General features: G+C 44.0%; 1 protein-coding gene across 1 annotated transcript in view; it reads right to left on the reverse strand.

Annotated features, from left to right (window-relative positions):
- Positions 1-5,690: 5,690 nt before the first annotated feature.
- Positions 5,691-16,681, reverse strand: part of c8b (complement component 8, beta polypeptide) — a 74,706-nt gene continuing 63,715 nt past the window's right edge. The window contains exons 13-25 of the mRNA XM_014191741.2: positions 16,039-16,101; positions 12,426-12,655; positions 11,540-11,687; positions 11,014-11,167; positions 10,566-10,707; positions 10,299-10,431; positions 8,966-9,163; positions 8,461-8,701; positions 8,171-8,299; positions 7,842-8,005; positions 6,244-6,397; positions 6,036-6,104; positions 5,691-5,898 (exon numbers count right to left, since the gene is read on the reverse strand). Coding sequence (XP_014047216.2) covers positions 5,744-5,898; positions 6,036-6,104; positions 6,244-6,397; positions 7,842-8,005; positions 8,171-8,299; positions 8,461-8,701; positions 8,966-9,163; positions 10,299-10,431; positions 10,566-10,707; positions 11,014-11,167; positions 11,540-11,687; positions 12,426-12,655; positions 16,039-16,101 — 1,980 coding nt within the window. The 3' untranslated portion in view covers positions 5,691-5,743. The remainder of the gene's footprint in view (positions 5,899-6,035; positions 6,105-6,243; positions 6,398-7,841; positions 8,006-8,170; positions 8,300-8,460; positions 8,702-8,965; positions 9,164-10,298; positions 10,432-10,565; positions 10,708-11,013; positions 11,168-11,539; positions 11,688-12,425; positions 12,656-16,038; positions 16,102-16,681) is intronic.

Genomic DNA, 16,681 nt, shown 5'->3' on the forward strand with positions numbered 1-16,681 from the left:
ACTCCATACATTTTCCCAGACACCCAAAAGTAAAGTACTTGTTGCATTTTGAATGCTTAGCAGGACAGGACAATTATCTAATTCACACACTTATCAAGAAAACATCCCTGGTCATCCCTACTGCCTCTGATCTGGTGGACTCACTAAACACAAGCTTCGTTTGTAAATTATGTCTGAGTGTTGGAGCGTGCCCCTGGCTATCTGTAAAAAAATAAATAATAATATCAGAACTCCTCAAATAAAAAAAAATAAAAAAATGGTCACATGCGCCGAATACAACAGTTGTCGACCTTACCTTGAAATGCTTACTTACAAGCCCTTAACCAAGAATGCAGTTCAAGAAATAGAGTTAATAAAATATTTACAAAATAAACTAAAGTAAAAAAAATCGAATCAATCTAAAAGTAATACAATACATAACAATAACGAGGCTATATACAGGGGGTACCGGTACCGAGTCAATGTGCGGGGCTACAGGTTGGTTGAGGTAATTTGTAAAGTGACTATGCATGGGGGGGCAATGTAAATAGTCCGGGTGGCCATTTGATTCAGCTGTCTTATGGCTTGGGGGTAGAAGCTGTTAAGGAGCCTTTTGGTCCTCGACTTGGCGCTCCGGCACGTAAGGAATTTGAAAGGATTTATACTTTTACTTTTGATACTTAAGTACATTTTAGCAATTATATTTACCTTGATACCTAAGTATATTTAAAAGCAAAAACTTTTTGACTTTTACTCAAGTAGGATTTTCTTGGATGACTTTCACTTTTACTTGAGTTTCTATCAAGGTATCTTTACTTTTACTCAAGTATGAAAATTGTGTACTTTTTTCACCACTGATAAATATTGAGGGTGTGATTCTGGTGACATGACGATCTATGCTTGACTGCCGTTTGACTGCCGCAGATACATAATAATCTCATCATGTAAACTAAACAACCCGCACAGTATACCCACACTGTATCTGCGAGCTATTGGCTAGAGGGCAGGTCTCAAGACCAGAGAAGGCACATTTGCTATTTATCGCAACAGTTTTTGTGCCAAAACTATCAGTAGAGTTGAAAATGCATTGGAAACACATTGAACTTTAGATTTTTATTCGGTATATCAAAATTTAAGCGAAAAAGTACATTTTGTGTGCAGTACCTCATCACACACTGATTTTTTATCCGCAACAAGTCCATTCGGTGGAAACATACAATTGATGGGAAAATGCACATATTTTCTTCATTCTAGAATATTTGCTTGAAATTTTGCTGCCAATTGGATGGAAACCTAGGGTGGGGGCTCATCTTTGTATCTGCGCCATTATAGCATCTGTGACAGCATGGGCAGCACCATTGACGATATCTCGATGGTGCTTCTTCACAGTTGGCTGATCCTCCCCCTGATGACCTGTTTGGACATGACTCCAACCGGGTCATCAGGAGGGATCAGCCAATGAAGTTGGAAGTCCCAGCCAGTTGACTACATAAAATGTGTTGTCACTAGTTACCACAGCTAAAGATTGAAATGTGTCTATTTCATAATAAAAAAAAAATATATATTTAAAACAGCGGTCGGACATCTTGGACGCAGTCACCAGTTCTTATTATACATGTGGTTTGCATACGCCGTTTCATGGTTGCCTCCATCTTGCTAGTTACGGTTTTACTTCGACTACTCCACCTGCGCACTATTAATGAGCAGGGGCGCAAGGAACAATGGCATTACAAGCATGAGCAGCAGGAGGCTTTTGGGCATTCTGCCAGTGTTGCAGGGGAAGTGGCTCTGCTTGGCTGCAACTAGTTGTGGGTGGGGGAAAAATCTGTTTTTGCACTACCACTACCATCTGTTTTTGAACTACCACCAGTGGGGAGGGGAAATCTGCAGGCACCACAGTGACCACAACCGCAAGAAACATGAAAAGTAATGTTATGCGTGCAGCTGTATGCAAGTAACTTGTTGAGGACCAGGGGTTGAATCCAGTTCAGTGAACAGAACCGAAAACATTAAATAACAGTTATGAAAGTGATCCATACTGTTCCTGAACAGAACCGTTATTTCAAAGGCATTGGGAACCTGTTAATAACGTTATTTTACATTCCAGGCATTTATTTCTAGTCCCACAAAAAAAAACGCAACCAAGAGCCTATGCAAAGCCCTCACTCTGTCACTCAGAAACGTATTCCAGTGTCTGTCTGTGTAACAGTGTAGGTTCCGTCCCTCTCTTCACCCCAACCTGGGCTCGAACCAGGGACCCTTGCACACATCAACAACTGACACCCACGAAGCATCGTTACCCATCGCGCCACAAAAGCCGCGGCCCTTGCAACGCAAGGGGAACAACCACTTCAGGTCGCAGAGCGAGTGACGTCACTGATTGAAATGCTATTAGCGCGCACCACCGCTAACTAACTAGCCATTTCACATCCGTTACATCTGCAAGCTGGAAATCTTTGCCTGTACGTGTTTAGGGTACCTGCCCCTCCCCCCTCCGAAGCATAGGCTACTGTACTGACATTACAAGGGTGATTCAGAAGATGGGGAGAGAGATTTTGAATTAGCTAGAGAAGAATGGATTAACATTTTTAATGCTAGATAAGGATTCTATAGGCCTAGTTATCACGTTTCACGTTGGATTTATTAACTACAAAAAGGTAAGACGTGTTTTTAATTTTAGTGCCGCTCTGCACACACAAGCTTGTTAGCTAGCTAGCTCAAGCTTGTTAGCTAAAAGGACATTCAAAGTTCTTCAATTGAAGCCGCTTCTCCTAGGTATAATTCTGTTGACCTAATTCAGAAAATGCATGTCATAACAAGATGCCCAGAGCTTCAAGCCTCCTCCTCAATCCTCTATTGCTATCTCCCCACTTAGGGCGAGCATTCGCAAAATTAAAGTCGCATCTTGCGCCATAGGCTACACTAATCTGTCCATCACGCATGTAAAAAACTAGCTTGCTTGCTCTTTCCGAACTGATTGGTGAAGGAATTTAATGAGATAAATGTAAAAAACTGTTGATTTCACAGGTAAACAACAGATGAAGACTAACAGTGAAATGCTAACTTACAGGCCCTTCCCAACAATGCAGAGATAAAGAAATAGAAAAGTAAAACACGTCATCAAAGTAATAATAAATACACAATGAGTAATGATAACTTTTAGTTTCTATGTAAGTCACCAACCTCAAGCCAAGCGTACAATCTGTTGAGTCGTATGTCTCCAAATGTTTCATGTGGTTTTCATGTGGGTTTGTGTGTGTGTGTGTCTGTGTGTGACGCTGCTTGTCCTTCTTGGCCTTCTCCAGCTCCTCATACTGCTTGATGTGGTAGATGAGTGTGAAGAAGTCATGCAAGTCAATGATCAGGGGCTCTGCCTGCTAGGGAGGGAGGGAGGGAGGGATGTGAAGGAAGGGGAGCACACACCTTCATCATCTTCCAGATGAGACACACGTAGTTCACAAACACTTGTGTCGCAATCCCAACTGTGGTGTTCCTCCTTCCCAGAGGCGTAGTCGAAGGCCCGGTGGTAGTCAAAGGCCTGGGTATCCTTGGTGATATAGGAGATCTCATCCACCGAGTGGTGATGCAGCAGAACCTGAACACACAGGGAGGAAGTGACATAAGTTAGCGTTAGGAAGTGATGTAGTAGATCTGAGAAACAGGGAAGAGGAAGTGACAGGTCAGGACGAGGAAATGGACCATACAAAATGGAGGGGGCTTGGAGACCCATGTTGGATACTGTAGGGTTAAGGTCCTGATTTTATAGTTTAGTTAGATCCGGGAGTTTTTTCAGCCATGTGACTTGTCTAGGAAAATTCCTGGCTCTACTCTATACATTTCTATGAATTTCATGAATTCCTGAAATACTGTTTTGTTTCAAAATGAGGGAGTGAACTGGGAGTTCTGGGAGGCAAGCAGATTTCGATGACCAGTCTGATGGGACAAGTGTTCAACGCTCCTACCCATCCCTGGAGTTGGCCGCGGCACTCAGGGGTAAGCAGAGGTCAGGGGTCATCAACAGTCATGATAAGTGGGAACAACAGGATGCATCTGACACACACAGACACACAGAATAAAAGTGGTTATTGTTTGTGCTGCACAGACATACACACACACACTGAAGAGAGCCTCAGGAAAGGTGGGTGTAACAGAGTGCTGTTATTTGTAGTTACTTATATCCGCCATCAGATGACAGTAAGTGCCACACCTTACTACAGTAACTATGCTTGGGTTAGTACACTACATGATCAAACGTATGTGGACACCTGCTTGTCGAACATCTCATTCCAAAATCATGGGCATTAATATGGAGTTGGTCCCCCCTTTGCTGCTTTAACAGCCTCCACTCTTCTGGGAAGGCTTTCCACTAGCTGTTGGAACATTGCTGCAGGGACTTGCTTCCGTTCAGCCACAAGAGCATTAGTAAGGTCGGGCACGGCTGTTGGGCGATTAAGCCTGGCTCGCAGTCGGCGTTCCAATTCATCCCAAAGGTGTTCGATGGGGTTGAGGTCAGAGCTCTGTGTAGGCCAGTCAAGTTCTTCCACACCAATCTCAACAAACCATTTATGTATGGACCTAGCTGAAACAGGAAAGGGCCTTCCCCAAGCTGCTGCTACTAAGTTGGAAGCACAGAATCGTCTAGAATGTTATTATATACTGTAGCTTTAAGATTTCCCTTCACTGGAACTAAGGGGCCTATCCTGAAACATGAAAATCAGCCCTAGACCATAATTCCTCGTCCACCAAACTGTACAGTTGGCACTACGCATTGGGGCAGATAGCGTTCTCCTGGCATAAGCCAGAACCAGTTTTGTCCGTCGGACTGCCAGATGGTGAAGCATGATTCATCACTCCAGAAAACGCATTTCCACTGCTCCAGAGTCCAATGGTTGCGAGCTTTACAGCACTTCAACAGACACTTGGGATTGTACATGGTGATCTTAGGCTTGTGTGTGTGCGGCTGTTCGGCCATGGAAACCCATTTCATGAAGCTCCCGACGAATAGTTATTGTGCTGACGTTTCTTACAGAGGCAGTTTGGAACTCGGTAGTGAGTGTTGCAACCAAGTTCAGACGATTTTTACGCACTTCAGCACTCGGCGGTCCCTTTCTGTGAGCTTGTGTGTCCTACCACTTCGCTGCTGAGCCGTTGTTGCTACTAGACGTTTCCACTTCACAATAACAGTACTTACAGTTGACCGGGGAAGCTCTAGCAGGCCAAAAATTTGAAGAACTGACTTGTTGGAATGGTGGCATCCTATGACAGTGCCACATTGAAAGTCACTGAGCTCTTCAGTAAGGACATTCTACTGGAGTTGCTGGTGCGCGTGGTCTTCCTGTCAGTCAGGAAATAAGACACGCAGACGGTGATGTAATAACCCCCGGCCAGACAGGGGCTCCGTCTGCCTTGGCTCCTCCTCTCAGAACCAACGCTGCTGATGTCATAAGAAAGACGGGACACAATAGGTTTCAACACTACAGCAGGAAGTGGGAGTCAATACCAATGATGTATGTTTAAGGGGTAAAGAATGATACCAAATCTGTCTTCTGATCTGATGAGAAAGACGAAAATGTTTGTGTTTAGAAAGAAAAACAAAATCATTCTCTGTTATGCTTGATCACCTCAGTTTTTCTCAATTGGCTTACACACATTTGTGTAATAGATCATTTTGGTCATAAGAGAGTCAAGAATGCAAACATATCACAGGCACATTTCCAAGGGTGACATGAATTATCTTTATTTCAATCAAGATTCCGGGACAATATCAGAAACAATCAGTAGTTTCCATCTGGAGTCCTCTGCAGGCTATGCCTCCGCTGCTAGGTGCAGGGTTGTTACACTGACGGCTCCGTGTCTTAGACCGCTCCGTGCAGGGTGACCACGAACCCCAGCAGCTCCAGCTGCCGTCTATGCCTATATCTATTTGGGACAAAGGCCAAAAGGTTAAACCTCCCCAAAAGCATGGAAATGGCAATATTGTGGAATTTAAATAGAGATGTCAAAGCTACAGGTGAAGGCTTTATCGTGTAGGTTTGTGTTTTTATTAAGAGAATGACCTGGTCGTTGGGTGATCTCACAACCCAGTCCACTGTAGCCAGATGGACACACACACTCACACCTGGTGCCTGAGGGGGGAGAGGAAGACATAATCCTCATCATCACTATCATCATCATTATCATCTTTCATAGTTTCATAAATCTACAAAGTATAGCTGGATCGGGGAGGAAGTCCTTTAAGCTGGGGGCTGGAGGGAGGGTGTTTACCTTTGAGAACAGCCAGTCCGTTGTTGTGGCAGGGGGCACAGCGGCAAGAGCTGCTCTCCTCCAGGTATTCAGCCAGGGCTCTCCTCAGGTTCTTTTTCAGGGAGTTAGCGCTGGAGAAGTCTCTGGCGGTCACCAGTTCATATAGTGGCCGCGTCTGTCACACAGACAACAACAACAATACTTTAACATCATCACAACCAGCTCAGGGCTGGAGTCTGACAGACTGGTAGAGGACACCTATAGAGGAACCTTTGGGAAATGTGAATGACAGAGAGTGAGAGAGAGTGAGAGAGAGTGAGAGAGTGAGAGAGAGAGAGAGAGAGAGAGAGAGAGAGAGAGAGAGAGAGAGAGAGAGATGAAGAGAGAGAGAGAGATGAAGAGAGATAGGGAAGGAGATGAAGAGTAAAATAGGGAGTGAGATAAATAGAAAGGACAAGTCCCAGCTTACTAAAGAGAAGTGAAAGAGAATAGAACAAAAATACTAAATTGTACTATAGAATACTACAGTACTTTCTATAGAATTCTGTAGAAAACTATACTACACACTGTAGTATACCTCAATCATGTGTAGTACTTAATATATCTTTTTGTAGTATATTGTACTATACTAAATACTACATTATACTACAGATTGCAAAAACAAAACAGTAAATACTACAGTATTGTCCGCAAAACACTATAGTACGCAAAAACACAACAGTAAATACTATAGTAATGTCTGCAAAAACACTACAGTAATTACTGTAGTATATACTACACTAGAGTATCACATTTGCATATACCCTGTCCATAACCCTCCCCATAACCCAACTTGTGCCACCCGTAAGTGAAAAACGAAGTATAGACAATATACTGTGTTCCCTACAGGTTATAAAAAAAGAGTAGAAGCTCTGAACTATCCATTTAGACCTCAGTTCTACCTACCTACTTACCTATCTATCTACTTACAAGTTATGGAACATTTTCTCTTTCAGTATTTTGTCCAGTACTTTTCTTTAAGTAAAAACCCCCCACAGTTTTGCCAAAGATTTACATTTTAGTCATCTATCAGATGCTCTTATCCAGAGCAACTTACAGTAGTGAATGCATACATTTCATAAAAATTTTTTTAATACTGGCCCCCCATGGGAATCGAACCCACAACCCTGGCGTTGCACACACCATTCTGGCGTTGCAAACACCATGCTCTAAACACTACAGTAGATACTACTGTACAGTATAAACCCTACAATAAATACTACTGTACAGTATAAACACTACAGTAAATACTATAGCACATACAAAAAAAAATTCTACAGTATTTACAGTATACTATAGTAAACTGTAAAAACTACAGTATACTACAGTCATGTCTGCAACACTGCAGTAAATACTACAGCATTAAATGTAGTGTTTTTGCAGACTTTAGACTAAAGTCTGAAAAAACGCTTCAGTGAATACTACAGTAAAGTCTTCAAAAACACTACAGTGAATACTATAGTATTTAACCATAGTAAACTATAGTATTTTTCATGTGGGTGTAGAATGAGAGGGAGTGTATACCAAAGAGACCGAGATAAATGGCGAGAACAGAGAACGGAGAGAGAGAGTATTCCCACCACGCTGCGGATGAAGTCAGGGTTGTAATGCACGGCTTCTCCCCACAGTCTCATCAGTTGTGGCGTGGGCAGCTTCTTGGCAGCCAGCCAGGTGATGGACTCACTGTCACCCCCTCGAACCACCGCGACAAAGTCCTCCACCATGCTGCCTTTCACTGTGTCCTCTAGAGGAGCGGGGGGGGAGGGGGGGGAGGCGGGGGAGAGAGGAGACGGCGCGGAGAGAGAGGAGGATAGAGACAGTTAAAGAGAAGTTGGAAATGGCTATTTGTTCTACAGTACGAGACAGAAAGAGAGACCCGTGTTGCCGGTGATCTAGATCCACTCCTCACCTCCCATTTCATTGAGCAGACCATCACAACCACCTCCCTCGACCCCCACAGTCACATACACTCCCTTGATGTTGGCCCCCACCTTCAGACCTATCTGCAAACAGTTCTTGTAGGCTTCCAGAGAATAATCTAAAATGGGAGTGGAGATAGAGGAGAGTATTACTACTGCCATTGTGATATGGTACTTTATTTCAATTGTCCATGGGTAGCTGCTGTGAAGTGAAATGTCACCCTAAGGCCCCGTAGTGCACTAGCCTCTTTGCATGGAATAGCAAAGCATCATCAGTCACCTGTCTTCTCCAGCTTTTCCTTGTCCAGGATGACCGTGTACTCGTAGTCTCCTCCCAGGGTAGCCTCTGTGATGTAATGGGTGCCATAGTCTCTGTAGATCTGTCTGTACTCCCCGTAGTTGTAGGACTGGGGCAAGGCACGAAGACGCAGGAAGAACTCCGGGTGCAGCATCAGATCCTCTGACTTCAGGATGTATCGGGCCAGTTGCAGCTCTGCCTTGGCCTGGACAAAGCTGCTTTCCTGTGGAGGGGTGGCGGGCAAAGGGGCGTGTCAGGAGGGCTTGGTTACTCTACTGAATGTGAATGACCCAAAACGTTGATTTTGGGGTGAATTGTGTCTTTGTGTTGTTCAGACAATTGCAGATAGAAATGTAATAAATAGAGCTGGCTCAGTTCCCTATTCTACATGGCAGACAATCATATCTGTTCTACACAATATATTTCTATCGGGAACATTCTGTAACGATGCTCTCTTCCGAACAGACCCCTGATGAACAACTCTCACCTTCCTAGAGGCGCGGCGTATTTTCTTCTCTGACTTGGAGTATTTGGAGTCAGCGTAGTTGAAGCCGAACTCGGCCACGCCCGGCACGGCAAAGCCAATGGACACCGTGGTCTTGGAACTGCGCTCCGTCATGGTGTAATGGACAAACTCAGAGTATGACTCGAAAGACTGCAGCTTGAAGTCGTACGTGCCTTTGGTCTGTGGCAGACAAACAAGAGAAAAGTAATGTTTACATTCACTACAGGTCACAGTCACATACGTACTGTAGCAGCAACCCAGTTATGAATAAATGTATCCTCTGTACTGCTCTTAAAAGACCTGAAATCAGGTTATAAGGCTTCCTACCTCCAGTGTGTACTGCTGCAGGTTATGAGGCTTCCTACCTCCAGTGTGTACTGCTGCAGGTTATAAGGCTTCCTACCTCCAGTGTGTACTGCTGCAGGTTATAAGTCTTCCTACCTCCAGTTTGTACTGCTGCAGGTTATAAGGCTTCCTACCTCCAGTGTGTACTGCTACAGGTTATAAGTCTTCCTACCTCCAGTGTGTACTGCTATAGGTTATACGTCTTCCTACCTCCAGTGTGTACTGCTGCAGGTTATAAGTCTTCCTACCTCCAGTGTGTACTGCTACAGGTTATAAGGCTTCCTACCTCCAGTGTGTACTGCTGCAGGTTATAAGGCTTCCTACCTCCAGTGTGTACTGCTACAGGTTATAAGGCTTCCTACCTCCACTGTGTACTGCTGCAGGTTATAAGGCTTCCTACCTCCAGTGTGTACTGCTATAGGTTATAAGGCTTCCTACCTCCAGTGTGTACTGCTGTAGGTTATAAGGCTTCCTACCTCCAGTGTGTACTGCTACAGGTTATAAGGCTTCCTACCTCCAGTGTGTAATGCTATAGGTTATAAGGCTTCCTACCTCCAGTGTGTACTGCTGTAGGTTATAAGGCTTCCTACCTCCAGTGTGTACTGCTTTAGGTTATAAGGCTTCCTACCTCCAGTGTGTACTGCTATAGGTTATAAGGCTTCCTACCTCCAGTGTGTACTGCTATAGGTTATAAGGCTTCCTACCTCCAGTGTGTACTGCTACAGGTTATAAGGCTTCCTACCTCCAGTGTGTACTGCTACAGGTTATAAGGCTTCCTACCTCCAGTGTGTACTGCTACAGGTTATAAGGCTTCCTACCTCCAGTGTGTACTGCTACAGGTTATAAGGCTTCCTACCTCCAGTGTGTACTGCTATAGGTTATAAGGCTTCCTACCTCCAGTGTGTACTGCTGTAGGTTATAAGGCTTCCTAACTCCAGTGTGTACTGCTACAGGTTATAAGGCTTCCTACCTCCAGTGTGTACTGCTGCAGGTTATAAGGCTTCCTGAACCTGACGTCCTGGATGTAGTGAGGCAAGCAACTGCCTGCGTAGTATCTGTTGTCAATGACCACTCCCTCTAAGTTACTGTTCAGTATGTTGATTCTACAGGAGAGAGAAAGGGATTTACTTTCACATATTTCATGCACTGATGTCAATGGAAGATTTGTGTAAAAAAAAAAAATTGCTTGTGTACGCAGAGCTCAAGTTTTTACTCGGCCACAGTGAATATGCCTCACCCTTTGGCCAGGTTCTCGATGCCATGGTACTCCTGTGCCTCCTGCTTGCAGGCCTTGTTCACCTTCTGACAGCCCTTCTCATCGGACCAGTCCCCACAGTCATCATCCCCGTTACAGCGCAGGTCTATAGGCACACATCGCCCTGGGAAGACACACAGGTCACATCTCAAACCACACCATATTCCCTATGTGGTCCACTAGTTTTGTTCAGAGCCATATACTGGCAGTGCACTATGTGGAGTAAAACTTTTCATTTGATATGCAGCACTTTTTTTATTCGATTTTTTTTATATCCACAGAGACATCTGGAAGACATGCATGGGACTAAGCAGTGTAGAAATAGCAGGCATATTAGTTTTGAGATCAGAGGAGAGAATACCAGTGGTTAGGATTACTCGAATCAGGCTTAACGTTAGAGTTAAGTTGGTGGATTGTGTGGAAAGAATACCTGTGTAAGTGCAGAGGAAGCCTTCACACAGAGGTGTTTCTTCATGTGTACAGTCGAAGCGAGATGGAGGGCTACAGGGCTCTATCTCTTTGCCCTGGACATGACAGGGCTCCCCGCCAAACTGAGATGGCTGGACAAGCTTAGCATAACGATACTGGGGGGAAGGGCGATGGAGAGGGGAGGGAGAGAGAGAGAATAAAAGACAATTGAAAACAATTTGAATGCTACAGTACAGCACATCTTTACCTAAGTGCCCACTTACTGTAAAGCTATTAGTCACAGAAAGGCTGCATTACCCAGTCTGTGCACAGAATGTGAAGTACATCCCATGTCCGTTATGATATCAGAACTATCTTTTCACTCTCTTGTCAAGGGTAGCTACTCCCCTTGTCTTTATCCGTGTCAAGTGGATTACAAACAGCAACCTGTGCCACTTACGCTATACTCTCCACTAACAGGTTTTATCTACCATCCTCCTCCTCCTCATCATCATCATCCATTTCTTCCTCCTCCTGCCAATATTCACCCTCTTCTTCCTGCAGACATCGCAGCGTGTCCAGGAGGACCACTCTGATTGTACACAGTCCACCGGCTGCACGGCGACCTGAGGCCCCGCAGACCGAGCCTCGCGGGCGCTACTGGGCTCCTCGCCACTGCCGGCTATGGCGACATCACTGAAACATAGGTCACCATAACTCACAGCTCACCGCACTGCATCAGCCTCTTATATTAGTCAGGCAGGGTTAGACGGGAGGAATCCTCTATGTGTTGATGTGATAGAAAATCATTATGGTTTCAAAAAGGTGGACTTCTTTGAAGAAATATGCACACACACGCACACGCACGCGCACACATGCGCACACACTCCTTGTGGGGACAGACAATTCAGTCACATTCAAAATCATATTTTCCCTAACCGTAAACCTAACACGAACCTTAACCCTAACCCTAACCTTAACTCGAAAACCTAACCTTAACCTTAAACCGAACCCTAGCTCCCAACCACAACCCTAAAACTAACCCTAGCTCCTAACTCTAATTCTAACTTTAACCCTAAACCCCCTAGAGATAGCATTTGACCTTGTGGGGACTAACAAAATGTCCCCAGTTGGTCACAATTTTGTTAGTTTACTATTCTGGTGTGGACTTCTGCACGCACACACACCATTTTCTATTCTCAATGGACTTTTGCATTGATTTAAACAGCCAACAATTTAAATCCAGAATAATGTTCCCTCCCGTTGTACAAGGCCTCCATCTAAAACCTTAACCATCAGGAGTAAGTGTACTGCAATGAACCTCACATTAAGTCATACAATGTCTGGCTACTGTATAGAGTATTGACGCTTGTAGAGGACAGCCATTGCCCTTGAATCTCTATCTTCCACACACAGACTGAATGAAGGTCTTACCGGAGTAGGAGCAAGCACAATGCAGCACAGAGGAGGCAGTAGCCTGGGCTGACTGTAGGCTTCAACATGGACACAGAGAGCATGGTAGTTGTGGTGGATCTGAAAAATCTCCAATAAGACGGACGCACAGACCTGACGAGACAACAATGTGTTCCGCTGTGTGTGTGTGTGTGTGTGTGTGTGTGTGTGTGTGTGTGTGTGTGTGTGTGTGTGTGTGTGTGTGTGTGTGTGTGTGTGTGTGTGTGTTCAGGTATCTCTGTTTGTGTGTAAATACACACTGATCAATACAAGTGGGGGCATGGACTCAATGTTAGGTTCAGACCGTGAGTCTGTTACGGGAATCTCCACTTTCATAAGTCAGGTATTAGGAAACACAAAGCACACAGACGGTGTTCGGTGTACAGTACGTTATGTTTTTTGGGAGATCTCCCAGACTGTTTGTTTACCTTCATTGACCTTAATCAAATTACCCTTGACAGAAACATCAGATCCACTCCACACAATATGGAACGATTGCTTGTAAATGTAAAAACAAAAAGCTATTTGAAATGTAGATTGAGATCAACTTCAGTTAAAATGCTTCATGTAGGTTTGTGTTGATGGATATATGCCCTAAACAACACAAAATGACAGAGTCATGTACGGTTGACAGAAACATGGTAGAAAACCTTTTAAAATGGAGGAGGTACTATCTCAACAGCACTAAGAATGACCTCGTTTCCATTCTCCATTTCAAAAAGCTTTCTTCTGCATGTGCTGACTGGACAGGGCCCAGGTAATAGCAAGAACACAGCCCCCTCCGCTGGATCCATTGAGGTGGAACAAAATACATGCAGGACTTATTTTCTTAGAAAGTACACAGTGAAATGGTAATTCGACCGCAATATCCTATGAATGACCTTTTTTTGTTGCAGTACCCATTATTACAAATGGCTGATGCAACATACAACATTCAGGAGAAAACTGTGAATCACATGATATTTTATTTGTGACTGAACAGTGGGCATGAGTAGTACAGTAAATGGGAAGAAATATACGTACAAAAGTCCTTTTTCTCTTTTCAAGACCGTTTGGAATTCATAAATAAAATGGACCATTTCGCTTAGCTTTTTCTTATACGAGCAGGGTTACAGGTATTATCATCATAGTCTAGAAGTAAATAGTAATAATATTTATATTATTTCATAGTCGTATAAAGTCTCCACGTTTTGGCCATTTGTAACTCTGTGAAGCAGACAGACCTACAATATGCCCCGAACCTTTAGTTGCATCAATCAATTGTGTTACTGTAATACAATGACAGGACGATGTAACAGTGACAGGGCAACAGAACCTGTACAACTGATAGTAATAAGGCATAGTAATGCACTCTGGAGTCTGCAGCTGGCTGGGCCATCTCAACTAGCTTATTGGTTTGGTTCCTAGAAACCACCTAGATATGTCTAGCAGAACTGGGTTCAAATACTATTTGAAATCATTTCAAATTGTTTAGCTGTGAGTGATTGAGCTTGCCTGTCGCAATGGGACCAATTGAAAATTCCCAAAATGCAAACCCCGCCCACCTGGCACTAGAGGCAGGCTAAAACAAATGCTCAAGTATTTAAATAGTATTTGAACCCAGGTCTGGAAGCAGTAGAGTAGATTCAACATTGAGTTTGAAAGAAAACATTGAAGTATGAGTAGTACACCTGTCTGGAAGTCTAAAACAGCTAAAAAAACAAGGTTATACAGGAGATCCTCCCTTCCTCCCTCCCCTCCCCCCCTCCCTTCTTCCCCTCCCTTCCTCCCCTCCCTTCCTCCCCTTCTTCCCCTCCCTTCTTCCCCTCCCCCTCCCTTCTTCCCCTCCCTTCCCTTCCTCCCTTCTTCCTCCCCTTCCCTCCCCCCAGGTAAAAGTGACAGTGACTTTATTAAGAAATGAGCCTGTGGATATTTTGTTGTTGTTGTGTGGACTTCATTTTCAAAAGAGTGAGTTACGTCACACGTAGGTAACAGGCATCGTCGCTTTGATTCAATGGCTATGTAACACAGAAGCACAGTTCATACGTCACAGACCGACCAAACCCAACAGAGAAACCGAAAGAACAAAAAAGAACAAAAAAGAAATTGCCAACAAAAGCAAAGCAAACATCCAGATGATACAGACAGAGGTGCTGGTAGGGCATTGCTTTAGAGTTGAGAGTCACAGGTAGGTAGTGTCAGAGAGGCAGATGACAGACCTATCTTATGGCACAGAGATTCAGGTGTACAGTAGGGGCCTTGAGGAAATCTTATTTACAAAATAGAAGTTTGGCAAACAGGATTTTTATTTCGGCCGATGCCTCAACCATTTTTTTGTCATCCTAAAAACTCTCATAAGCGTCAACTCAGTAGTCGCAGCTTACAAATGACAAATTATATTTTTTATCTTTTAGCGTGGAAAAGGAAGCTACGGAGCTACGGAGAACAGTTGTCTCGCAGTCGCTGCTGCGTTTCGCTGGATCCACAATACAAAGTCTGTTCATGCAAATGGAACAAGTCAGTTCTTTGAAAACATTTGGGAAATCCATCTGTTCTGCCCAATGAGTCCTTGCAGGGTACAACCCCAAAGGACACCATTCCTCATCAAAATACCTAAAAAATCATCAGAATCCATTGAACCCATTAGAATCCTCTTTCTGAACTTGCAGTTAGATTGGTGCTTCCAGGTCACATGATAGATTGGACTTCTCCACCCACTGACCTGTGGCAGAACATTGTCATGGCAACGACCTGCTGCTACAGTTTCAAAGGTCACTTCCTGGGAGAAAAACCTTCCAATTGGCAAAGGGGGAAAAAAAGACAAGGTTTGTCCATTATGAGGAGTGTGTTGTGTTGTCCATCTCAGGAGAGAAGCCAGTCCTATGGTACTGCTACTTTAGGTTGCCAATATTAACAGTGATCAGTGTAATCCAGCTATGTGGAGAGACACAGGAGTCTAGAGTCTCTCCTCCTCTCCCTGTCAGTCTGCTGTCCTCCTCCTCCTCTCCTCTCTTCTCATCTCCTCTTGTTGGTCATATCTCTGGGCATAGAGAGGGTTCTTCTCCTGGAGAGGGAGGGAGCAGCATTAGAACACATACACTTGTGTGAAATATGTGCAATTATGAGCCTATGGACAGCAGGTGGCAGTATTGTTCCTTACTTTGATCATACTGAATCAATGCAGCAATGTTCCATTTTACAACGTACTACAGAGCCATAATAAAATGAACCTTAAACGAAAACCACGGCTCTTCCATAATTGGCTGAGGACCATTTAGCTGCAAGGACACAGAGAGAGAGACGAAAAGACAAACAAGAGATCTGTGCCTCTGAAAAGACACCAGACAGACAGACAATAAGAGCTGAGCGGTCGAGAGCTGTTAGACCAATCAATAAAACAGAGATGTTTTAAGCAGCCTTAAGGGGATACAAAAGGTTAGAGAATAGAACAGGAGAGGATTGAAGAGAGGGAGAGGGGTGGGATGAGGAGATGAGAGGGAAGGGGAGGAGAGGAGAGGAGAGAACGGGGTGATAGAGGAGAGTGGTAGGAGAGTAGAGAAGAGACCCACCCAGAGCCCAGTGTTCTCTAGCTGTCTTCCTGTGGACAGGTCTGGGCCTGTGGACAGTCAGCTGGAGCATCGCTGGAAGGACGGGGAGACAGAGCCCTGGTGCATGAGCCCTAAGTGGAAAGAGGGAGAGACAGAGAAAGAAAGAGAAAGAGAGCGAGAGAGAGTGGGAGAATGGTTAATATCAGTATTCACCCATTAACACAAGTGCTGAGGCAGTAATTTTGACTGCATATGAATGTAACGTTTATATATCTCTGCCATGCCCCCTTCCGTCCTTGACTTTTCCTAAATACGTTTATTTAACACATGTATGTTGTGAGAATTTCGATATCACTAACAGAATATGTGTTATAAGAGGACATCATTTTTTATCTGGAGCACCAGAAAGTGACTTTTTCAAATCCTCCTACAGAGTCACATGCAGGTAAGATGTTTTGATTTCTATATTGTATCTGACGTTTCCAAAACACTTCCCTTTGACAAATAACTCTCAAAATTGAAGAGATTAGCTCTATTTCCAAATATCACTTTTTCCAAGAATAACCACATGTGTGCACGCGGTAGCAGATAGCCTACAGTAACATAAAGTCCTGAAAATGCTATTGGATTCTTTGAAATACATATTTTCTAATTATAACGTTACCCAAGACCTTTATAAATACAACCAAAGGACTTTTTCCCTCTTAGCAT

This window comes from Salmo salar, chromosome ssa03 (genome assembly GCF_905237065.1).
Source record: "Salmo salar chromosome ssa03, Ssal_v3.1, whole genome shotgun sequence".
NCBI lineage: Eukaryota > Metazoa > Chordata > Actinopteri > Salmoniformes > Salmonidae > Salmo > Salmo salar.